The 26,156-nt window shown below is 36.1% G+C and overlaps 1 protein-coding gene across 2 annotated transcripts in view; it reads right to left on the bottom strand.

Annotated features, from left to right (window-relative positions):
• The window catches only part of ZFAND3 (zinc finger AN1-type containing 3), a 133,368-nt gene that overhangs the window by 88,005 nt on the left and 19,207 nt on the right, over window positions 1–26,156 (bottom strand). The window contains exons 2-3 of one of the 2 annotated variants that reach the window (XM_056487343.1): window positions 11,857–11,897; window positions 9,940–9,966 (exon numbers count right to left, since the gene is read on the bottom strand). In XM_056487343.1, coding sequence (XP_056343318.1) covers window positions 9,940–9,966; window positions 11,857–11,897 — 68 coding nt within the window. Of the gene's footprint in view, window positions 1–9,939; window positions 9,967–11,856; window positions 11,898–26,156 lie in introns of those variants that run through there. The other variant, XM_056487342.1, reaches the window with a different exon arrangement.

The following is a 26,156-nucleotide window of genomic DNA, read 5'->3' as shown; positions in this document are numbered from 1 at the left end:
CAAAAAATAAATGAATCTTCTATTGCTTCTACTGAGCTTCCAGTAAACACCATGTCTACTTCAAGCAATCCTAAAGCATTTGAGATGTACAGTGTACTTTTGGTCATTTCTAATACTTACTAAGCCCCCAAGACATCTATTTTTTGCACATAATCTGCTCTCCACTTACATGGGACCTTTTTCACAGAGCTGGACAGAAATGTCCCAAACCCAAAATATAAAAGCTCCAGTTATTTAGGAGCTGAAACCTAATGAAAATGCTAGCAATGCTGCCAAACTATTAATGTAAATAAATGTACATAAATACAAAATAAATGTTTAGAAAGCTCCAAGGTTCCTCCTTATACATGGGATCATTAACCTAGCACATCATAACATTCACTTATTCAAGTAATAAACAGCTACAATGTGGTTAGTACTTAAAATATACAAAATATATACAAAATATACAAACCAGAGCTTCCTGCAATATTTGTCTGATCAGAAGCCTGAACTCATAAGAGAAAGAAAAAATCCTGCATTATGTTCTGAAGACTATTACTAGAGCTGCTTTTGTTGCAGCAAGAAAAGGGCAATCTCAGAAGAAGGACTCTACAGAAGACCCAAATCAGATTGCTTGTTCAGCTTCAGCACTTCTGATCAACCATGACAGAGTGTTTGGGTCCAACCTCACTGCAACCCAACAGCTCAGAATCAACACTCCTGATCCATGGTTTCCAAATGCTTTGGCCCAGTAACAGTTAACAGTTCCACATGACTGCATTTATTTATACCAAGAGATTGGGGGTGCATTACAGGATGGCAAAATCCTCCACTGAGCCTGAAATGTCAAGCAGTTTGAAATAAAGAAGTGCCTGATCTAATCAATTTTTTACACTTGTGATCTGACCTCTTTATTTAATTTTAAATGACTTCATAATGCATGCAAGTCACAGAACTTCTCTTTTAGAGGACCCTTAACTTCCTTACTGGACAGAATGAAAGACATTCAAAACATGCAACTGGAATCTTACAGAAAGCAAAGCAAAGCAAAGCAAAGCAAAGCAAAGCTCCTTTCTGTTCTTGGCTTTGCTTCAACCCCAAGGAAGATTCCAAAGAAAAATTAAAGAGAACCAAATTCTACCAACTTTCTCTGCTACAGAATTTTGACAAGACTTTTGTAATGTATTTATAGTATTTATTTTCAGAATGTTCAAAGTTATTCTTAGGTTCAGCAACAGAAGCATTAAATACCTTTGCAGTTCCATAGAGTTAGGGAGATGAGTACTTTTAATGCTTAAAGTATCAAAAAATGTTATGTCTTGGGGGAGAGAGATGAAGAAAGGACTGCAGTTCCAAGACTTCTCAACGTTGATACTTTGACCAATACCTTGATACTTTGATACCAATATCTGTGGATGTTTGACATTTGTGCTTTAGATTCTTATCTATGTATATACAGTGAACAAGAACAACCTCTGACTCACACAAATGTCAAGATGGTAAATTACTTGTTTTCTTGAAGCACTAGGGGGCTAATGAGTTCTTTAAAGAAATTCTCTAAAGAAAATAAATATTCTCTATTCAGCTCAATGTGCAAATGTCATCCCTACAATGTTGCAATTAAGAAGGCATAACTTAATATTACTTAATAGTGAGGGGGCCTATTCATTAGAAATACTATCAACCATGGTGCATTTAGAATCCCCAGCACCCTCACATCAAGACAGAGTAGCTATTTAAAGGAGAAATTTTCAGCAAACAAATCTTACCTAGATGGTATTTAATGACTTGTGATTTAATCCAGGAGATTAGGGCAGTAATCTTGTGCTTTCCTGTACTCTGATCCTTTTATCATAATTAAAAGACAGTTACAATGCATCCACACAGATTGGATTAATTATTACAGCACTATAACCTGTCTTGTCATTTCCTAAATCTTCAGTGCCAGATTCAGTCAACAGCCTACGCTGTCTGCAAAGGAAAGGAAGAAAATCTTACAGGTTCAACTGCTAGAGGTGCAGTTATTTCAGGTGACTTTTCAAGAAAGGCCACATCTGTATCTCCAGATACAGATATCTGCCCCCATAAAAGAGATTCATCTACTTAAAACTAGGGATAAAGACATTCCTACTGAAAACAGTTTTAAGCTACTTTTTTCTCCCTGACTAATAGTTAAGTGATATTTAATCACTTATTTAGTAAGGGCTATTTATTGTGATAACAAGGAAAAAGATTAACTAAAGGGGTATTTTCCCCCCAATGCTTACAAATTAGTCCAACAGTTAAAATTTTATCTTTTAAAAACTCCATCTCATTCAGCGTAAAACTGTAACTTCTTAATCTCTGAATACAACAGTCATTAAACTTCTTGTTTAATTATTACTACATGGAAACTCACTCAAACTGTTAGGCTTTTTAAAAAAAAAGCAGGAAGTTTGGCTGTATTGACTAAATCTGCATGAGCAGTTTGCCCTCTGGTGACTAACTTTGTGAGAACGTTTTGCAATACATATAAGAAGACTGGTATGAATCAACAATGACTGGCATGTTTGCAGGCTCCATAAGAAAAAGCACTAAAAGTTTTAAAAGAAATGGTATGCATTAATTGTAGCAGTGCAGTATGATTTCCTTTAAATTAAGAGGAGAAACTACCTGGACTGAAGATAAAGTGCCAAGATGAAAAACAGAAATTCAACTCCAGAAAAGACACATACAGAAAAGAATTGAAATTCCAAAATTTTGCCTAAGACTTCTGAAGCCTAAGACTAAATAAAGGAAAAAAAGATCCCTAACTGCATACATTCCTCAAGGGTATGAAAGGCAAGTCCAAAACCAGGTTGTCCAAAATCAGCTGGGAAATAGTACCATCTCTCATTAACTGATGAGGAAAAGAAGTGCAAGACAAAAAAAACGCAACTTGTCTAGTATCACAAAAAAATCCTCATTGACTCTGAAAAGGAAACCAAGTCAGGATCCTAGCTAGCTGTCTAGCTGCTAGATGACATTTCCTTCATATGAAATGGCTAAAGAACTGAAAAGTCATCAGTTACATTTCATTCTATTGTCCAGATCACATTTGTCCCATACACCTGCTTTCCCCAACAGCTTAAATCCCCTTAGCAAACAGCTGTACTTCCCTCACAGCTAGCTGCTCAACAAAAAAGGTTTTCACAAGGGAGGTCTTTCTTGGTCTTGCCTGCCTTGTGTATGCAAGGACTGTTGAAATGTTGCCTAACTGCCATGACTGTTCACCTAAATTCTTTCTCACTGTTCTTAGCTAAGACTTGTTGGACAATAACTATTCCCATTTGGAGATGCTCAAGCGTGTAGACGTACAAGTTAATAGTAATTAAATGAAAAAGGGAAGGAAATGTTGGGAGTGGAATTCAAGAAAGAACTGCAAAGTAAAGTTAACTTCCTAAACCATTATTGTGTCTTGCTTGAATTCACCAGGAAGTTTAGTTAGTTTGAAGATCAGCAGAACACTGGATAAATGCACATTTTCCCAGCTACCTCAAAATGGTAACTTCCTTTTAGTCATCTAGCACATAACCTTAGCACTCCAAATAAACAAATGCAGTTTCTAGACTCCTTCCCTTCTAAAATACCTTCTGAAATCAGCTCTTTCACCATCTGTCACTCCTCCTGTTCTCTCTCAGCCTCTTATGTAGCAGTAAAAGGGGAAAGAAAAAGGTAGCTGCTAGTCCTGTACAATTATGATGTGGCATTAGCAATCGGAATCCCAGAAAACATGCAGTCTGATATCCTTATGAATTCCTAAATACTCCGCAGGCAGTAGTGCCTAACACATCTCCAGTGGCAAACCACATTTTATTTAAGAGACAAACCATGAATCTGCATAATACTGTTTAAAGGAATGAATAGAATGTTTCTAAAATGTGTACTCTGATATTGCCCTCTCTTCTCAGGCAGAAAGGGTTAAATATCCTCTTTTTATTCCCAGAAGGCGGCTGGTCCCACACAGAGGTGCCATGTTTTATTTAAAACATGCTCTCTCTCAGTAACCACTTGTTCTAATTGGCAAGGCAAGGCTGGGTCCCTAAAGCACATAGCTCGTTAGATTCAGTTTGGATTACAAAAACACGATGAAACAAACTGCATCGAAATGTACAAATTAACAGCTCAGGAGTGCACGACACGAACGTGGAATTAGATTGTAATATGGAACAAACTCCACAGGGAGGCTAAGGAACAAATCACTGGTGTCTCTATAAACTATAGAAGGGCTCCAAACGAGCAAATACACAAAAAAGAGCACAGATTTTTCCATAAATCAAGTAAATTGTTATATTAGGAAAAAAATAATAACATTCCTCCTTCTATCTAATGCACACATTTATAAGAAAATGGAGTAATAAAAAAGTTAAATAAATTAAACCTGTGGGTTGCACATCCTCAATAGGTAACTCCACTTTCATGCTGGCAAAGTGCAAACATCATGGCAATTAAGTCATGTTTCTAAACATTTTTTTTACATCAGCACAGAACCTATACACAAGGGACTAAATTACAGCTGGTGCTTCAACGAGTCATTTGGAAAGGTTATGAGTTAGAAGGGGAACAAGATATTAAGAAAAGAGGAAGAAACTGACTCTCCCATAAAGAAAAAAACATACTAGAAAACAAAGCTATGAAAAACTAAAAATAATGTAAGTCTGAGGAAAAAAAAGGGCTTGAGCACTTTTCTTGGCTTGTAGATCTATCTACACAATGGGACTGGCAATACCATGAGAGAAGAAAACACATGACAAGACATCACTGATGTCTTGTCAAGACAGAGCAAAAAATTCAATTAAGATTTAATTGGTAGTCTTTGGTAGACTTTTCAAGTAGCCAGTACTGAGGTCATAATTTTGCTGGAGTGTAATTTATTTTTTTAACAAATTAGCCCTAGTCTACTACATTGAATTTTTCAAAACACAATCCAACAGCCACTAATGTCCTAAAGCATAGTTTGCTGATTGGATTGATTGACTGTAAAATTATAATAGTTATTAATTAAAAGGCATTCAATTTTTCTAGACTCTGTTGGTGAAAAGACATTTATGTGACAGGATAATGCCCCACTAACTTAAACCAGCCTGAAAGAAGAAAAAAAGAAAAATCTATCTTACCTCAATACACAACGTTTGAGTGACAGCTGTGAAAGAAATTATTTCTTCCACTAACAATTGCACAGAAACGTCATGGGTCTGTCCTCCATCAGTGCTTGGCCCTTCCTACTGTTTCATCCAGGGGAAATTAAAGGAGGATGAAAAAGGACAAAATAACTGAGCACACCAAACCAGCAGCTGAGCCATTGGCCCTTGGTCCTACTGACACCTTTCATTGCACTGCTGTGCACACAATGCCTTCACACAGCCCAGTCCCAGGCCAGCGAGGGTCGTGCCTTCCACACAGCATCCTCCCCACCTTTTTATACAATGCACAGCCAAATCAGTTCAGTATTGAAACAAAGCAACATAGAAGCACTGTACTCTGCAGCTTCCATGCCATGACAATGTAGATATGGACCCGTAAAGTAATGTTTTACTAACTTCACTCAACGTGTGATCTGTAACTGCAGCAAGAACAGAAAATGTCAGGTATCCATCTCTCCAGAATTTCCAATTCTCCTGTTATAATCTGAGACCTAGGAAGCTACTGTATAAATAAAGATACTGGATGATTTGGTTTATGTTTACTTTTGACAAATGTAAAATTATTAGTCCATAAGTTTAGATCATACAACTGTATGATAATTAATTTGGAATAAATTAATTTTCTCCTGATTTGTATTTCCCCTCTAAACCTTTAAGAGAGGTTAGGGTAAAAGGAGTCAACTAAAAATCCCTTCCCAAACCTTCCACAAAATATTGGCCTGTTTTAGCAGTCCAAACAGAGCTACTATTCAGATTTTTACACTTTTTCAATGCCAAAGAATAATACATACTAACAGAGCAAAAAGAATGATTGGGAGGGGTCAGCAGTGCAAATCAAGCGTATAAATAACTGAAGCAGTTTATCAATCTTTTTCTTAACTCCATTTCATGGTGACTCTCTTTTTCAAGCTTAGCACACATCTCATATTTCAAGCTTACTAATTATGCTAAAACATCTTTTTCATACCAGGTTTACCCATTTAGAAATTCTTTGGGTACAGAGTAAAAGAAATTGAATGTATGCCAAACAATATCTATGGTTATATCTCAAATGTTATATTCTTTACTAGAAGGCGCTAGAGAAATAAGAAACATTTTTGTTGCCATTGTAACAGCTATACAGTTTTCCAAAGAAATATTTAGCTGCAAGCTTGACTATGTAATAGAAGTTAAAGATGAAGCTTGACTACTTTCAAACTCTAGCCAGTGAGGACATTTTTTTAGCAGGCAGCCCATGTATTTCAACGTACAAAGACAGATGTGAATACAGCAGCAAATTCTAACCTAATGAAGCAATGTATTGAGGCACTGGCTTCTATTAGGAGTCAACGAAGGGAATACCATACTGAAGAAAGAAAAGTCTCATGTAGTGGTAAAGAAAATTAGTTCTTAGTGATGTTTTCAAATTTCTGGAAACACTTCTTGCTGCTCTTCTAACAAAGTAGTAAAACTAGTGGATTCACATCAGAAATTACAAGCATATGAAAAATACAAACATAACTGATTTGTATCATTCATTTAGGACTGAAAAGTTTATGAACACAATGCTGAATGAAGCATAATTTAGTGATTACCATACAATAGGATACATCAAAAAAAGCATAATTTGAACTAGCAACATGCAAGATGCACCTGCTGAAAAGGTTTCCAGTAAGTAAGCTGTAAGCTTGACTAACAATCAAATCAGCAGTTAATTAACAGCAAAATCTATTTAGGCAGGAACGCTGATTTTTGCCAGCTCATGCTTACAATAGGAGTCATTACTGCCAGACGTGGCAGCAATAACAGACAAGTTCTAAAGAGCTCCCAAGATTTAAAAAAACAGAGAAAAGGAAATTGTACTATTCAATAAGTCTGAGACACAAAAAACTGCCAATTTTGTAAGCTCCAAAAACTGTGTGCAATTTTAAGCACGACAAAATAAAGGTCTGCTCAACAAAGAAGAAAGGCTAAGATATGCAAAAATATGAAGTAACTCTACAGTCAGACATCTGAGTTCAAGCAATACATGAACAATCTGACACTTCTAGACTCAGACAATATATAGTACATATTAATGTCTATTTTTCTTTTTCACTCCTTATTAGATCTTTTCAATTCAGGAACATAAAAAATACTATCCAAGTTTCAAAATTTCATTATAACCTAGCATAGAGTTAAGCATATGTACTGAAAATACAGATCCGGTTCTAGCAATACTTTCTGCTAGTATAAAGAAGATTAGAAATTTCCAGTTTTTTTACTCATCAAGAATCCAGTAATTAAAAATATGTGTTTTACTTCAACCTACAAGTAAGACTGAACTATGAGTTGAAGCCCCTAAAATTCAGACAATTCTTGAGTTATATGGCTGTGTTATTTTTCAATTTCAGTGACGGTGATCTAGTACTCTGCACAACATTAATATAAATATTGCATAGCTAGATTAAGGGATGGATACCCACCTCCAGAAGTTTCAGTTACATGTTCAGATAGAATGCCTATGATTTTGATTCACAAATCCAAGAATACTCTAACCATATTTTATATTCTTCCAAGTTTTGCAACTGCATCTCTCCACCAAATCATCTATTGCTGCACTTACCTTTAGCTTCACACACTACTGAACAAGCTGAAATCCACTTCCTGTACCTCTCTTTCCTTTGCTGACAGAACATAACACAAATTAAGCCCTTTTAACTCACAATCAATTGGATTAAAGATAGACTGTATTTCTGGGGGGTGATGTAAGTACAAAGTGTAGTCTTATAATTTTCTCTTTTTAAATTTTTGTTTGTACTCTGTAATAGTTCATTCTGTAACTGTTCCCAGAGGTTCCAATTAAAACTGAATTCTTGAGGTACCAGGTGCTGTTTCCACAAATGCAGAATTCCTGCCTGAAAGATCCTACTTTATCAAGTGGCATTTCAAAAAGTACTCAAACAATGTCCCTACCTGAAGTTGATACTAGAACTTCCATAAACCTAATGGGAGCAAAGATAGGTTAATAAAGAGTAGTTTTGAAAATTTTAACTCACTGTCCTGTATTTAATCACTCAGAATTCACAGTTTACCGTACTGAAAGAAGGAAGGCTGCAGCATTCTTGATAAATGCGCTGTCACGAAGAGAGATACTCTGTCCATAATTAACTCCTTTTTTTTTCATCAGTCTATATTCTCTCAAGAAAACCCCACCAAAAAAAACTTCTGAAACCGACACCACTTTACTGCATTTGTATTCTAGATGCATAGCAAGTCTGAAGCCACTGTGTCTTCACCATCTAAAGAGTGTATTTATTTGAAGTACTTCAATATGTAGGGTTACACTTGTTCTGTATCTGGAGACTCAGGCATTGGTAACACACGGTCAGCACTGAATTGGAGACAGAATGTTGTGAAGTACTTTGCAGGAGTACAATTAACTTGAAATTATTTCAGAGAAGCTCTTGAACATTTCAGAGTCTGTTGCTTCTACAGGGTTTAAGTAAAACAAGTCAGGTATTCTTTACTGGAACAGGCAGATGGTGTGAAGAGGAGGCAAAGACAACTGAAGAGGGTAGCTAACTTCAAGCTCTTCTGCAGTATTTATCAAACGTTATGTAAAAGCTAAGAACTGGTCTGTGGCAAATGAACAGCAATTTTGTGGTTCTACAGAAGAGCTTAGTGAACTTTCTGAAACTAGATGAAAACACCGGACAGTTACAGGCAAAGGGCTGCATGTTATCTGTCCAATGTGGAGCTCATTCTTGACATAGAAAATGGAACAATATCTGCAATAACTTGTGAGCAGTATTCCCACACTTAAGGTAAGAAAAAGTTCAAAAGACAACCAAAACAAGGAATGACGGTCTCCCTGTTATATTATCTGGTTGCTTTTGCAGTTTGTCTCATCTTTAGAGAAATGTGAAAATTCAATGAATTTATTTTGACAATAAATTTAGAAAACAGAAGTATTTGGTCAAACAATAAGGCAAATTGACATTAGTCTTTGCTCCAGTTCTGGGCTAATTACTCTGATGGATGTCAAGATTGACCATTTTTCCCCAAGGGATGGGTGTCATGGTTTAGGAATGATATTCCCAAATTTAGTGTCCCACTGAAACTCCAAACCACAAGCTGCTCCCTCACTTCCCTCTTCCCTCGTGTCAGGCTAGAGAGGAGAATTGGAGGCACAAAGGTAAAGACTGCAGTGTGAGATAACAATTTACTGGAAACAGCAATGAGATAAGAAAACAAACATTAATGCCAAAAATATTACTAACAAAAATGTACCAGACAGAGGAGAGTGGTTCACATGCAAAATGCTCAGAACTGGCATTACCCAACCACTCCCTCTGCCAGACTTTATTGACTGGAAGGCAGCCCCTTCTCCCTGGAGTAATGACTCTTTCCCCCACCCCTGGCAATGAGGGGAGGTGGTACAGAATAACCTCCTGTCCCAGTCATGCCTCCTCCGGGCTACTGCAGAAACCAACCCTGCCCTGGCAGAAGCAGGACTATGGGGAAGCCAGGAAATGCAGAAGCAAAGAAGACTTTGTGATCATGTATTTACAGACTTGTTGATAGTTCAGAAAGTCTGAAAAACCTGCTAAGATAGGGAGGTTCCACAAATAAATCATACTGCACTGTAAACAGAACGTTTCATCCCTTAAGGACTTGTTGCTCCTCTCTCCTGATACATATAAAAAACAGAATGCTTACACAAATGTAAGGGTCTTTCCTGCTATGTCTCAAATAATTTTTTTTAAAAAGAAAGACTGGATTCTTCCACCTAGAAAAAAAATTAACAAAAAAAGTAATTTAAAGAGTTACTAACCTTTTTCGTTGTGTGGATTTCTTTTTTCTGAAATAAAAGGAAAAGGAAATGATGGTCAAGAGAAATAATATTTTGAAATATTCCCTCTGCTTCAATACAACCTGCCATATTAAAAGACAAAAAAGAGGAACTATTTTGCACATTCTTTCTCTTAGGAGTGCCTGAAACAGTGAAAAACATATTTCAATACCTTAGTTGCCTAAAATCTTGCTACCTGTGCTGGTTAAACTTACAGAAACAGGAGTACAGATCTTTCTATATCAATATGTAGCTAGAAACCCAGTATAAAAATATGCTAAAAATATTTTAGTAACATCTGTGAAAAAAAAAGAAAAAATAGAAAACCACTTTTATGTTGGCATGATGACACTCAGAGGTTTTGAGTTATGACTCCAACAGAACTGGTTATTTCAATACTACTTGCTGAAGGAACTATAGTTAAGACCTAAATAAGATAGAGTAAATTTGTCTTTTTTCCACAGTGTCTTCTACAGTACCTTTATTCCAACCACTAGTAGCTCTTCATGTTATTAAAACTCTCCCAAAGACTTATGTCATTAAAATAAAGAGGCTCTAGGGAACATCTTGAAATTTTAAAAACATAAGCTCTCCCACCCCCACCCTGCCAATCACACAAGGTCTCATCTTACAATTTTACAACAGAGAAAAATTAACTGTATCAGAGGTAATGGCATTTCAGAAAAACCACAGAATAGAAGCCAAGAACTTTTCTTCTTCTTAAAGAGAAACAAAATTACAGACAAAAAAAAAATTCAAACTGGTAAAAACCAAAAGAAGAGATGCTCTGCCTAATGCCTGGTCTGCTGGCCGTGAAGTGTTGGGTACTCTGCTAAACTCAGCAAATGAGGGATGGGCTGTTGTGATGTCCCACAATCAGAAGCCTGCATTGCTGAGTACACAAACACAAGTTATTTACAGAGCCAATGTGAAACATAACAATCCTACTGAGTCAAATCAAAGACTTGTTTGTGACTGTGGTCAGTAGGCAAAGAGTACAAGAAATTACTTACTTTCTTCAATATACCCTTTCCAGGGTCCCATGCCTTTGGAAAACAGCCAGAGAAATACATTTTGCTGAACAACCTTTCAACAAACTTTATTTCCCATGTGTTTTTTTAATGAAGTGGTGTTGAACCCAAGATCTGAAGTCTAAGTCAAAATTCATTTTTTGTTTAAAAAATGCTAAAAAAGCTTTAAAGTTAAAAAAAAAAAAAAATTAAGCTGAACCTTTGATAATTTTATCTGTTGGTCCAAGGCAGTTAAAAATCATGAGCTATTACAGGATTTTAATTACAATTAAAAGGAAGGTTACAATACTAAATAATACAAAAATATTAATTCAGAAGGGCAAAGCTAGAAGCTGTTAACAGGAAAAGGTCAATAATAATTCTTAAGATTTTACACAATATCAATGACCTTACAATAAGAAAATATTATGAAGCAATTAGAACAGCCTACCAACGACTTACTGATGATTTAATGTTCAAAAGCTGCAGGTTAAAGGAAATGGAATAAGGTGTCCTATACCAACTTTTCCTTTTAATTTTTTATCCATTCTATATATCAGAGGTTATTACAAAATAAATCCTACAAAATTCCAAATTACAATTCAGAGTTGTGTTGTGGAAACCACATCATCCATACAGGAGCTGTGCTGACAACAGAGCTCTGTAGTTCAGGGATGTACCTAAATTCCCTAAAGTTCAAGAACAAGGTTTGATGGGTACATTTACACAAGGGGTTTTTGATTAGCAAATAAAGGAAGCACCAAAGTGAGAAAAATCTGATTACATATACACACTGAAGGAAAGAAACCCATGCACAAATCCTAAGGGAGATGCCAAGAATGTGGTTTCAATAATCTAAGGGAAACACAAAACCTTTTACTGCACTTACCAGCAAAGCATTTGGAACAGAGATTCATAGTCTTGCTGGACCTGGGGCAAAAAAATAAAAAAAATAGAGCTAAAAAATTCATTATATTTCTAATGGATACAGGGAAGTGTTGGGGGGAATGAAGCAAGGGTATAGAGAAGGTAAAAACTTAAATGGCTAGGAATCAAAGGTAAGTGGCTAGAAGTGGCTGAACTAGAAACAAGAGTATGGAAAGAGACTTTGTATGGTAATCTCTTTCCAAGGGATTTCCAAAATATGACTTCTACACATTCACCTCTTATATGAAAATAAACTTACTTTACCATTAAACGTGTATGTTACACATTCATCATTCTAATCTTTGTATTGCAATGTGATAATAATGATAGACAGGAAGCACCAATACATTCTTCTTATTAGACTCCCCTTGGCAACTACTCTGCAGCCCTGACAAATCCTGAATACAATACAGTAACGGAGAGATTAAAGTATTGTACTTATAAGGACACAGACAGATGTGCTCTTGGAAGTCTAGCTGGAATGGTTTAAGTAGTTATTGTATCAAGCTGTTCATTACTGCCTTCAGCTGAATTCAGCAGTAATTTAAAATAACCTGGCTGACTTTGCACTGACATGGACTAGGATAGTTCATATGATCCGCAAGGGTGGCTGGGCTTTTGAGGGCAGCAACTTTCTGCTAAGAGAAAAACAGCAGAACAGAAATATCTTAAGCCTCCCAGATATCTACAAAGTGCATATGCAATTATGACACAGGTAGTCAAACCTCAAAGTCAGTAAAAAACAAAAAAATTAAGATTCTAAGACTTCTCTAGGGCTCCCATGCAAATATCCAAAGCAATACACCACGTTTCTCACAGTTTACAAAATGTTCTCTTCTAACATCACATCTACTTTACAAAGTGACCCGGAGAATATTCTCAAAAGTTCTTTGTGTTGGAGTATCCTTAGGTAAGAACAAACTGGTTTCTGTGCACACTGCCCAATATTTGATTTGTTCAGCATTCCTGAATCAACTCTGCCACTATTTACAGACATTAATGTCATCCTGGGAAAGTCTGAAAGTACCCATCAACATGCAAGGTTGTACCAAAACTGTCCATGCCCAAAAGACCTTTTTTCCTCCCCAGGGCAGCCTCCAGCCAGAGCACATCATTTAGCCAAATTAGTTGCACCTTTTTCTCTAGAAAAATGAATACAAAGAAACAACTGAGATTACCCAAAAAGTTGTTTCCTAACTCCAACCAAACAGGAATGGAATTTCGAGAGGAGTGGAATTTTGAGAGGAGATCTGTGTCTAATAACACATAATCTATAAAAAACTGCTTGTTACCTTGACATAAAAAAGAAATTGACAATTTTTTCAAAGCAATTATATCACAAATAAACATGTATCAGAATTATAGACTCCCCCTGCCCAAATTTGCAGCTGGTTATTTTGAATGACTTTCTAGTCATAAAGTAATTCCAGCCTTGGTCAATCAGATCTTGGTATCAGTCACATCAAAACATTACAGATGCTCTTCAATTCATGCACATCTGAAAGCTGGTTTACATCAGGCTCAAAAATACAGTAAGAACAATCACCAGAGATTTGAGACATAACCATTTGCCAGGTATAGCAAGAGTCACAGACACATGAAATCTAGTTTTAAATGCAAACAATATCTGAACAGGAGAAAGGTTAATTCCCAAGAAAAGAAAAGCAGATCAGCATTTGCAGCCATACAAATATATCATCAGATTGGTAGATACCCAAAGATTTAATGTGGTCAGGGTCTGCACAGATAATCTACCTTCAAGAGAACTGCAACTAGAAACAGCATGGTGAGTCAACACCTACAGCATTAGTGTGCTGCAGCTCAGTACTCACTGCTTATGGGTTAGACCTCCTGGAGGAGCTCAATATGCCAGGCAGGACCTTCTCTGCAAAGCCATTAAACCCCAGGGGCAGCAAAGAAAAAGAAAGGCAGAGCTCAGCTGGTTCACACTGATGACATTGGAATGGGCAATGGCAAATGTTTTCAGTGGTATAATCAACCATCTCAGCTGTTAAATATCAATCCAAAGCCTCATATAATATTTACTTATCAGTACACCCACAATGGAAAACACAGATGCAAACATAACACAGAGCTCTGTGAAAAAGAGAAAAAAAGGCTGCCATGTTCTTCTAACACACAAAACCCCATCAAATCTTCTAAAAGGACAGCACTATCAGACAAGTGACCTTGTAAGCCAAGTTACACAGTTTCAAGGATCACTTTCTCTTCGATCCTTGCACATGCCTTTTCAAGGCATCCAAGTCAGTCTGAAGCTACTCCTATAACGAGAACCTGAACCTTGAGTGGTTTTTTTATTAGCTTCTTTTACACAGTCACTTCTGTGAAAGCAGAAAGAAACACTACACTAGAACTAAGAAAACAGCAAAGACAGAGTAATAGCATTGATCAACAATCAGCTTCTTTGTGAAAAATGCAGTATTCAATTAGAGCAAAGGTTTTATGAAGAAAATGCATTATGCAATTTATATACACCAAATTTAGTAGGTCTGTCAAGTAAAATGTTTGACAGCTTTTTGCTACACTGCAAATCCCTCCTTTCATTGCTAGGATCTGCTCTTTTCAGCAGGCAAGGTTCACTCACCAGACTTAAAATTGAGCAAACCTGCACATTGCTGTTCTCTCGCGGAACACGTTAACCACATCACTGGTTTAATCATTTCTCAGTGACTCCGGAATTCACCAGAAGCTCATAGTGCCAGGGAGGAATAAAAAAATGTAAAATTTCTTTGTTTCCAACAACCTTCTCAAAAATCATACATCTGCAATATCTGTTATTTCTATAGACAATTTTATTTGAAACACTTGAAGTTCTGAAATATCAAAAGTCTTCATCATGACACAACCCTCTGTTTCCACTTCATAGGAAAAAAAATGGTCCTGGATGACTTTTAGGGAAGGCAATACAATTCCTGTTTCTAGGAACACATAGCAAAATCATGACTGTAGGGTGTATAAGGCACAGCAAAGCCAGAATTCTAAGTTACTCCTGGCAGTGAGAATTGTGTGTTTTAGCCTGAAAGTCTTTAGACTGACACCCAATACTTCTACACCCTTCTGATACAGCTGGTTTGGGATATGCTTCTGAATCTGATATCAAATCACCATGGTTTTTAACAAGACATATTATAGTAATTCCTGGATTTCCTTCATAAAACATCAGCTTTGTGCTGAAAAGCACCTAATCCAGAATTACTCACAGTATACATTTTATATGTACAATATCCCTAGAAAGTAATTTTTATACAGATAATTTATAATCTCCACTTTTACATAATTTAAACTGGTATTCAGAAGGACATTCATATTTATAGATAAATCAAGTCAAATAGAATGGCCTTATCGCTGAGGCAGAATATATAGTTAAAATCTCTTTGAAGATACTTCATCTGTCAAAAAGAAACCATTTAACTCAAGTGTGACACAAAATTATTATGTAGATTGGAAACCACAAGGTGAAGCAAACTCAGAAGGTCAAGTGGCAGTCTAAGCTAAACGCAGAGGATACTTCAAGCCCAGAGGCTACAGAATGATTGCATGCAACAGTTTTCAGGGCTTGGTCTGAAAGAAGTGAGAGTATTAAACTTGCCTCTGCTGCCAAAAGAAAAAACCCACTCCCTCAACATGGCCATAAAAGCAGTAGCAATGACAAAGTGACTTTGAAAGAGGAAGAAATTCAAAGAAATGGGAAATCCTGGAATTTCTAACATGTTTATACTTTAAGCAGGAAATAAATTGCATGCAAGGGTAAAAATAAAATGCATATTTGAGGCCCTCCAAACCATCATCTATTACTTGTGCTGTTGTGCCTACAACTTGCCACAGCAAAGCAACTATTTGAGCATTCAGACAAACCTGAGGTCCCAACCTCAGAGAGATGCACATCTGCATCTCCAGTTAAAGATGCATAATGCAAACTGAGACAGCAATGGGCATTAAACAGCTAAAATCACATACTTCAAATCTTATTTGTGCTCAAATCATGTGCCTCAATTGATATGTAACTAATTATGAAAACTGAAGAGATTGCTTCTCTGATTCCATTTTCTTATGGTACCTCCCTTACATTCTTATGAAGGTGTGAAGTGCCTTACCTGCTACAAGAAGAGCACTTGATCTTATAAACTTAATTTTATGGTCTATACTATCAATTAATCCTTTTTTTTATGACAAGAATTGTGCAGCTGCCTCACAGTAAAAATTCTACTACATACTGGTATGTATTCTCCATGCCTGAAAAACAGCACCAGAATAATCACAATTCTTGAATTTTTGTTCTCCTGTTTTTTGATGACAGAAGAATACAGATTTTGGAGAAAAAATGCTTTTGTGTAGCACATGTGCATTAGACATTTAATTTCAAAGATATTAAAACTACAGATGCTAATTAAGTATGACTATAAAATCCCAGGTTCTGTCTTTTTATTGGAAACAAAGCCTTATAGCATATCTAGTAATGGTTTGTTATGATTCAGAGGTTGCTGTGATTTGGTAGCAGGAAAACATATCTACTTCAGTGTCCCAGTAATTGCATTGGTGATTAAATGCAGCACATTAAATGCTTCTTGATCCCCTTCCAGCACAGCAATTACAGTGGGATCACAGTGTCACTACAGTACAAATGTATCAGTCCCTGAATGATACCTGTCCAACACTGTCAGGAGCCCTGTGTTTGAGAAAGATTAACATAGTATGAATCATGTCATTAATTAGTTAAAACCACAAAGATACTCCCTATATGCTCAGCACACACTATGTCATGCATTTGGGAACTTAGGATGACTATACACATGTTAAATTAATGCATTTATACTACTGTAGTTAATGATCTGTCACAATTTCCATTAGAAAGCAATTTTCAAAGCCTTAGAACTCTGCTAAGAATTCGCTCTGAGCTGAATCCTGGCACACAGCAAAAGCAAAACCATAGCAGACACATTTACTTTCATCCAAATAAATTAGAAGGATTATTTATTATTAAAAGAAAATCGATCCAATTCTGTATTTACCTGACACTTTTCATCATTCATTCAGAGCATCTAATGCTTCACCTTGTACAGGAAGGAGGTTAATTAGGCTGTTAACAAGATCCTCAGTTGTCCTTTGAAAGTTCTATATATTCTGTACACTACCTTCTGAAAAAAGCTGGTTTACTTTTCTAAATCAGAAGTCACCTCACTGATTTCATATATGCTGCATATTTGATATTTATAGGTCCTCTGTAATTTATTATCTTGTTAAGGGAATATAAGCAAGTTTTCTGGAGCAGTTTAAACAATTATTCATATTTTTAAACTGAGCTAGTTCAATTATTCTTCATAAATGATGCATGCCAAATTCCTTTCAAATAAAAGAGCAGAAATGGAGCATGGCAAACACAGGTGGACCTACAGAGAACTTGGCAACAAGAAAATCACATGCATTCAGAAACAGATTTTAAAGTAAACTAAGATCTGAAATTCAGTATCCCACAAATGCATTCAAAATCTTCTACTTCATCATCTGTTCTATACCTTCATGTTCAGGGTTAAGAACTCTAGTTCAATTAGAAAAGCGTTATCAGTAACATTTTTTTATTATTACAGATATTATAGGGGGTTATGCTTTAAAAGCATCAGTATTCTGGCACTGGATTTCTCATTTTCACCATAAACAATTTAAATGTTGCTTATCATCTACAGACTTTTGGTACGCTGCTGAAAATGATGCTTCAGTCAGTGAAGCCACAGTGAACCTCAAATTGAAATTAAATGGAGGGCAAACTTTACAAACATTACAGTGTATTAATGCAATGCCCTTCTGGCAGCTTTCCATGCTCAAAAGATACACTGATGTAGCCCAATGAAGTAGCTGGATCTGAATTTATTATTTTTTCCAATGTGTACACTGCAACATCCTTTTAAAACTCTATGACTGAAAGACTTTTTATGTTTTAAATACATAAAGACACTGAAGTGCTCAGCTGACAATTAGTCCAGAAAAGAGCACTAACACACAAGTGGTAAGAGGGGAGAATGTGGAAAATACACAGTGAAGTAGCTGAGTCTTACAAAACACCAAAAAACACTGAGAGAGTTTTCACTGAAAGCCTCCTCCAAACAATTCTTGAAATAAACTGCAAAAAGAATCCAGTGCATTTAAACTAGCTAAGACAGGTTGTGAGTACTTCAATCTGATTCATCTGGTTTCTAGCTGAACTTACAATGTTGTTGCCCTCCAGTCAAAGCTAAATGGTTCATATTCTCATGAATGCACAACTCTACACTTTAAAAAAAAAAAATCTCAGCAGCAAAATCATATAGCAAACGTTTTTCTGATAACTCTTCAAAATCTTTTTCAAGAAGGTGTGTAGTCTACTATTTAAAGGACAATTAAAAGGTTGGAATTCTAGGAGCTGAAGGGGCCTTTAGTGAAGTAGGAATAAAATTTTAAAGTGATCTACCCATCTTCCACCAATTCCTCAAGGATACTATTTTGCTGTATATTGCAAGTAATAACTAACATTGCCCTATGACAACACAATCATCCTCCTGAGATTTAGAATATGAGATATTAACTTTATCTTTTTCTTTGGATCAGATACTCCAATAAATGCTCTGCTGATAAGCACCACTCAAAAATCTATTCCATTTCAGTTATTCCTTTAACCACAGGATCAGTAAACAGACACTAAATAGTAAAACATTCTTAGGAAAAAAAAATAGCAGCTGGAAGAAACCTCAAGAAAGAAACCATTTTGTCCTCGAACATAAAGGTATGGGTAATTACATATCAAACTTTGCCAGGAAAACCTCCTAAAATACTTCCCAACCTGAACTGCTAAATTTGGCATAGAAAGTAGGAAAATGTTTGATTTTTGCTGATTTTAAGCCCAATGTGTCTCTTCTCGATGCAAATGCATAGAGAAGTATTAATTTTTTTTAATCAAAGTTATTTTTCTATGGCACAAGTATACTTAAAAATGCCTCCCATTATGATGGCTTAAAGTGGTTAGAACATTTGAATTCTTGCTGGGGGGAGAGGGGAACAGCTTTGAAAAGTATTTCCAAGACTGCAGGGTTTATGTCAAGTAAGATTTAAAAGGACACGGTATGTAAACTGGTTTTAAAATGCTTTGTTGCATTAGTATTAACAAATCACACTAATAAATACTGGTATAAATACTGTGCCATGTGTATTCTCTCAAAAGCCAGCAGAACACCAAAATTATAGAATACTTTATTGCAGAGCTCTGCATTTTGTGTCTAACAAATCAAACATTAATGAAGCAAAAAGGAGTTTCAAGTGTTGACCACCCCAAACATGGAGAGAGAGAGAGTGCACTTGAAGGTGCACTATATGCAAAACATCTGACAGGATGAGTTAGAATCCTAGTTATTCTATGAGTTAAAAAGCACAGGAAGAAATAAAGCAGCCAAAACCAAGAGGAAAGAGTATGCCTTGGACAAAGCAAGAAAGCATTACTATTCTGAGATGGGTAAGGAGTTTTGTCCTATCTCTCACCTGCCTAGACAACCCCAAAAAGCAGCAATGAGAGACATTTCATAAATGAGAGAGGAATTCCCTTTTATGGTTTTCTGCACTCCTTGGTTATCAAATCCTTCTGCAACTGCCCACCATGGCAGAATTGTGGCACTTCCTGAAAAGCAGCTGAAGAATTTTGAGAAGGTGCCTGCAATCCTACCTTACTGCATTGTTCATAAACATACCTGAAAGAAGGTACAGTATGAAGTTAGTAGGCATTTTTCCTCCTCCCCATTTAAAAGAGGTTTCAGTAGTCCCCAAAACTTTAGCTGGATGGAAAATTTCACCATGGGAAATTCACTTCTTTCCATCCCAGTCTGCCTTATACCCAACTACACAGTCAAGAAGCAATGGAGCTCTTACTCTAGTCACTGCTGTCTCTACACCTGACTGACTACATGCAGACACTTTCAGTTCTCAGGTGTGAAAATGCAGCTATGTCTCATGATCCTATTCTAGAAAACAGGAGTACTTCAGCTACTCCTCAGAAATTTGAATTGTATTAAGATTATGCCTACACTAGGAGCAATTTGCCAGTTAACTAAACAAAACATTCCTGGAAGCAGATCTACCTACACTGTCAGAAAACAATTCCCCCCTGCTGTTACAATAGCAAAAAAATAAGACAAAGAAAGTAGGAAAAAAAAACCCCACATAAAAAGTCACTTCTAAAACTGGAATAAACTACCCAAGATTATCTTACTCTTGGCAAAAGCAGATTTACATGTTCATCTTGGTCACCCCAAAATTGTGGTCTATTTCCTAATAGCTCTCAGGTGGATGCCTGTCCCTGATTTTGTATCAATCAGGTAATGAGCAGAGGCTCCCTCAAAAGAACCATCCCAGAATAAAGAAACAGAGTGTAACTCTATTGCTATATATCTGCAGAAATGTTATGAACTAATGTTTTCACCAACACATTACACAAAGTCTTGGCTCAGAACAAAACTTTGAATGTTTAACCTTGGGAAGAGATATCTTCTCATAAGTAACTGAAGTTTTCTAACAGTTCAGCATAATTCCAACCAATACAGAACATCTAACCAGCATAAAACTGTTTATAAAAAATTTCTTCACAATGTTTCTGTGTTAAACATTCAACTTCTAAAGCGTCTGAAAAAGAATAAATAGAACAGGTAAAATTTAGAACAAAGAGTTAAGGAACAAACCAAGACAAACATGTTTGGTAACACTTCACTTCAAAAAGCAAACAAGCCCTCAAAAAACACCCAAAACACTATAAGCCAGAATTAGGCTGATAATAACAAAGACTTAAAAAAAGCAAGACATGAATCAGAACATAGAAAAAGGTGCGATGTTTTTCTTTCCCATAGGTGCACGCAGGCACAAACACAGGTAAAGAAATACAACAGCAGCTATACACTAACAACCATTAGTTCAGTGAAACACCACACTTGATGGGCTGGGACCTACAGCTCCAGTAATAGCTCATATAAAGCAGCATCCTCTTAGCAGCACTGCTTGGTACAAAGTTGCTTTCCCAGGAGCTTCTAAAACACAGTGGATGCTGGCCATGGCAAGTGTCTTCAGCCTCAAGTCCCCTTACCTGCTGAAGGGGTATTCTTTATGAAACATCCTAAATCAGCCTGTCCAAAAACAAATCCCAAAGTGGGGGAGTATAGGAAATCTGCACAATTAAGAAATCCAAAATGAAATGGAAGTGCTTGAAAGGCTCGAGAGTTCTTTTAGGGGGAAGGGAAACATTATTTTGGGTTTTTTGTTTGGTTGGTTTTGAGGTTTTCTTAAGCTGTGATTAAAACATTAAACATGAAAGATATTTTAGTATCTGAAAATCTCAGCTCCTCCCTGTATCTTCAACACAATTTCCAAGACCTGAGCTTGACCCAGGAAATGCTGCTCAATGCCATTCTTTTTTTCAAGGGATTTTGGAAAGTTAATGAGTAAACAATGTGGTAGAGTTCAGTAAGTGAACTGCAAGTAAACGTGCTCTTTTGCTCAAATCCTATGATTCATGTGCCCAGGAGGAACAGCTGCCTCAACTCTACTTTATCCAGCTATGTTATTTGAAAACACTTCTCAATTTTCCTTTGAATAGAAAAATGCTTACAATAAATTTAACTGGGCTAAAGAACTACACATTAAAAAACATATTGTAATAAACATCCTGAGCCCAAATGATCTGAGCCATAATGTCCAGAATTTGTGGTTGAAAAATAGGAAAGAACTTTAAAATAAAGCAAAGCACCACAGTGTCCATGTTTTGTACTTTCCAGCATTCTGAATGCAAATGCCTGATCTCCAAGAGTAATTACAACACAAATAGCACCCTAAGTTTTTTCAGAAAGAAAAAGCATTTTAAATACCCTACTACAATTCTAGAGGGAGAAAAAAAGCTATTTGCTAAATGAAGATTTTAAACCTGCCTATCACTGATATAATAGCAAATACTAAATTATTATACTAAATTTTCTCATTAGCTACAGTTAGACTAGCAGCCGGAACTATAAACTTTCTGTAATTGTAGCCATATAACTTGGTTCTACTATAGAAGAACTAAGTCCATTAAGTTACTGTAGCAAAGCTTTTTCAAAACACTGATGAAGAGCACCCTGTGCATTCTTTTTGTAGACAGTATTCTAGTCTTTGCTATTTCCTTTTATCACAGGTTAATTCAAGCTAACGTGCACATGATTCACTGAATAAAACTGAGGTATTACTAGTCTCTGTTTATTAATTTCTTCTAAAGAGAAAATTGAAACTCTTGAAACAAACACCTGATAAAAGAACTCTCCCTTATGGGAAAGGTTACTGCATAAACGTCTGCATGTTTAACATTCTCTGTCAATAATGAAACAAAAGGATACAATCAAATAAAAGTATTTTGAATCTTAATATGTAAATGTTAATAATTATACAGATGCCTTTCCTTATTTATTTTTTTTTTTTTAAAGACCAATGTCTTTCCATTCTCTTTTGGAGCCAAATGGTCACTACTACTGTCATGGCATTGATCAGGAACTCAAGAACATGAAGTATCTTCCACAAGAACTGATATAGAATGAGAACAGTGCACAGAAAACAACCCAGACAGCACCAGTGCTGAATTGGATTTATCAGACAAGTGCCACAATGTCCTAATGGAACACTGGCATTTTTATGCTACATTATCCTGAGTTTCTTATTTCTGCATCTTTCAACTCTCTATACCTTTTCAAAATATGACCTAAAACTACCTTTCTCAAAATTCTAAAAGGAAGCAACAGCAATTTGTTTCCACACATTCAGATCTGGTAGTTAATATAGCTATCCCAACAAAACACAATTATTTAAAATATCCAAGTGCTAGGGATCTTGTCAGAGTCGTCAATTGTTTTGTTTCTGACTGTGACCAAGAACTGTTCTCTCTGCATGTTCAATCAATCCCTTATATTCTACTATGAGCATCTGTACCCAGAGAAGTAGAGAAAGGACTGGGGAAAAGAACAGATTCACAGATACATTTTAAGTATCTTTCTCCATACAGCCTGTCATCTCAGGCTTAAAGGACTCTGCTTGAAATTTTAACTAACATTCACCACTGTAAATGCTGCTGCTGTTATCCCTGACACAGAATAAATCATGCTGTCAATCAACACTCCTCACAACCTACTACAAGCACATTCTAATCACTTACACATGGGCTAACTTCCAGCTACCACCCATCATACCTGGTGACTCCTACGATTTGTTAAATTGGAATCACGGGCATGAACATCAAACTCTGTTATTTACTTGATTACTACCTGAGAAGACAGATCTACAAAAACAATACTCTATAATCAGAAGTTTAATCTTTATTTTCTTGAAGGTATTAGGATGAATTGGGCACAAAACAAATAATGCAGGTGTTGTGATATGTATGCAACTACAGGCAACTTTGAAAATACCTTGTAAATATAATTCTTAAAATCACTTATTTTCCTGAGAGATGTTTACGGTATGAGCTCAGTATGCATTAAATCAAAAGTGATTCTAAGAAAGACCAGTTGCGTACCACAGTGTTCACTAATACAGGAGGATATTTAATAGTAAATATTCCAACTGCATTTTCTTGAGCACATCCTGTGAAGAACTGGCAAATTGTTTCAGTATATCTAACTGACTTACTGAGGGAAAGTGGACTGGACTCCAAATCTCAGTTTAGTTCTTGGCTTAAAAAGTCTGGAGAATTTTAAAAAAAGTATTTAAAATATCACATATGGCAATACAAAATCAGTAAAGGAAGCTGGGGAGAGACTGCTCATCTTTATTAGATGGTCGTCACTTCCCCTTAGCTTTCACACATAACCAAGGTCAGAAAATTCTTACTTTATTTAGTAAAAAAATGTTAATGACTCAATATACTTTCAAATACACCACTGGTCTAACATCCATGGGTTGTACCCAGCACCCTTAAAATCATGTGGCATCACAGAAAAGTACCCATACAAGCAGGAGTTAACACAGTGCCTGTCTGCTGTATTAATGAAACCTGTACTCTGGGTCTCTGCTAGTTTGCACTGAACATTTGTAATTCTCTAGGTACTCTAACATCTGTGAAACATTTTACAACTCAAACTATCAGTACACATGGGTTTCTGCTGTTGTAAACACTGAATCAGTTAAACTACTAGAAACACTAAAAAGAATTTAATGTATAAAGGAAATGCATTACAGAAGCAGGCTACCACACTCCAGTACCAATGGTGAGTCACAAGACCACTTATAGCAAGTTCAGAAGATCTTCCCTCAGCTCTACAAAATCCAAGTTAAATCATAACCTGCTTACACTTGCATTACAAGACTGTAGTGAATGCCTTCTGCAGTGGGCACTACATAGGATAATTTAGACTGCAAATGTTATTTGCTCATGTCTGCAAGTAAATATATAGGGAAGAAGTACCACTCACCAAAAACAGCATTCAGTAATCAAATTCATTTATTGATGTGGTAGCCTTTTGTGTTATTAGAAGGGTTAATGCTGAATAATGAATTAAATAAAATGGGATAAATATTACAACTTAGTATATTACAGCATTCAGTATCACGTAAACAAAACGACCCAGAAAACTTTGCCAGTATAGGAAAGGAAACATGAGCAATTACACAAGCATGTATCTGTTTGCCTCCTTTTTAGAATGTATTACAAGAATCCTGGTCTATTTTTTCCTGCTTTTCTTTTCAGCACAATAAAACTAGCAAATCAGAAGGTGAGAGAATGAACACACTGGAAGGTATTACTACCAGGGAAAGAATCTATATAAAAATATTAATATTTATTATATTAAAATAGAATAAGAGTCATTCACAAAATGCTTGAGCAATACCAAAGTGAGTAAAATCATAATTTCAACTCCTGCTCCCTCAGTAAAGGTTTGCAGGAACTCCCACTTCTGCTCTGGAGATTTTTGTAACTTCAGCAGAAGCAAAGAAGTAGTTTGACAGGACCACCAGTTCCACTGAAAAATGTCAGTCTTTAAGTGTCTCTATAAAGGTTAAAACAACAAGAGAATAAAAGCAAGTGAGACACTTCTTTCAGTAGCCCCTTTTTAAAAAGGTATGTCGCTTAATATTTTCAAATGGCTGGGGCTTCAGACTCCAGATTTTTATTCTCCTCCAAATTTAATTTGCAGGTCATCTGAGAACAGTAATTACTGGGCTTTCTAAACGTTGATAAAGCTTTTGCTTTTCCATGCATCACATAAGAAATTTTGTTTCCCTATATCTTACAGTTTAAAAAAAGGTAACACAGCTTCTTTGCTAAAGTCAGCTACAACAGACTAAATGTTCCATTTAGTAAAAAAGCACTAAGGTCAATGGCTTCAATGTAAGTGAGATATACAGATATTGAGAAATATATATACACACATCACAGAATAGTCTGAATTAGAAGAGAACCACAAGGATGACCAAGTCCAACTCTTAAAGTGAATGGCTCGGCATTATTAACACCATGCTCCAACCAAGACAGAAATACACATCTATAGACAGACAGATAAAAAAATATGTATATTTGCATTAGTATACTGTTAATGTTGACAGTTTATAGCTTGTGAAGTATGCTGCCTGGAAACCTGAAATTGACTAGAAATTGTAAGCTCAAGCAGTCAGCTCTTGACTTTCCTAATGCAAGAGTACAAAGCAATATCAAGATATAATGCTTAGAAGTCATTTTCTCCAGACAACTTTCTAAATACACATTAAACACTCACACTTGAAATAAAATGCCTTAAAATTATGAAACTATGTTCTTCCCTTTTACAATACTCATTCTAGGCAAAAAAAACCAAGGGAAAAAACCCAACAAAAAAACACCCAAAAAAACCTCAACAAAAACTCACAAATCCTCCCATTTCCCCAGCTATCTTACACTGTTTTTGCTATTAAAGCTAAATTTTCTTACTATTTGTGAATCAGTGACCAACACTTTCCTAAAGTGAATCTTCAAGATGCAAATAATAATTCTAGCTTGCATTTAACTAAATCACCTTTCCTAGTTTACCCATCAGCTACAGCAACCATCACTGTAAGTAGTTTCAGAAGAATAAAAGTTATATTCAGTTTTGTGTTTTTTGGTACTGTACAAGAGAACCATAACTACACTGCAGGTTTCATTTTCCCTTTATAACACCTATACTGGAAGAGGTCACACAATGTGGACAAGGTCTGTTCCCTGTAATACAGTGTGAACATTTCATCCCCGAGCACAAGGTCCAG

This window comes from Oenanthe melanoleuca, chromosome 3, assembly GCF_029582105.1.
Source record: "Oenanthe melanoleuca isolate GR-GAL-2019-014 chromosome 3, OMel1.0, whole genome shotgun sequence".
NCBI lineage: Eukaryota > Metazoa > Chordata > Aves > Passeriformes > Muscicapidae > Oenanthe > Oenanthe melanoleuca.
Note: the sequence above shows the minus strand (reverse complement) of the source record. Positions and strands in the feature narration are given on the sequence as shown.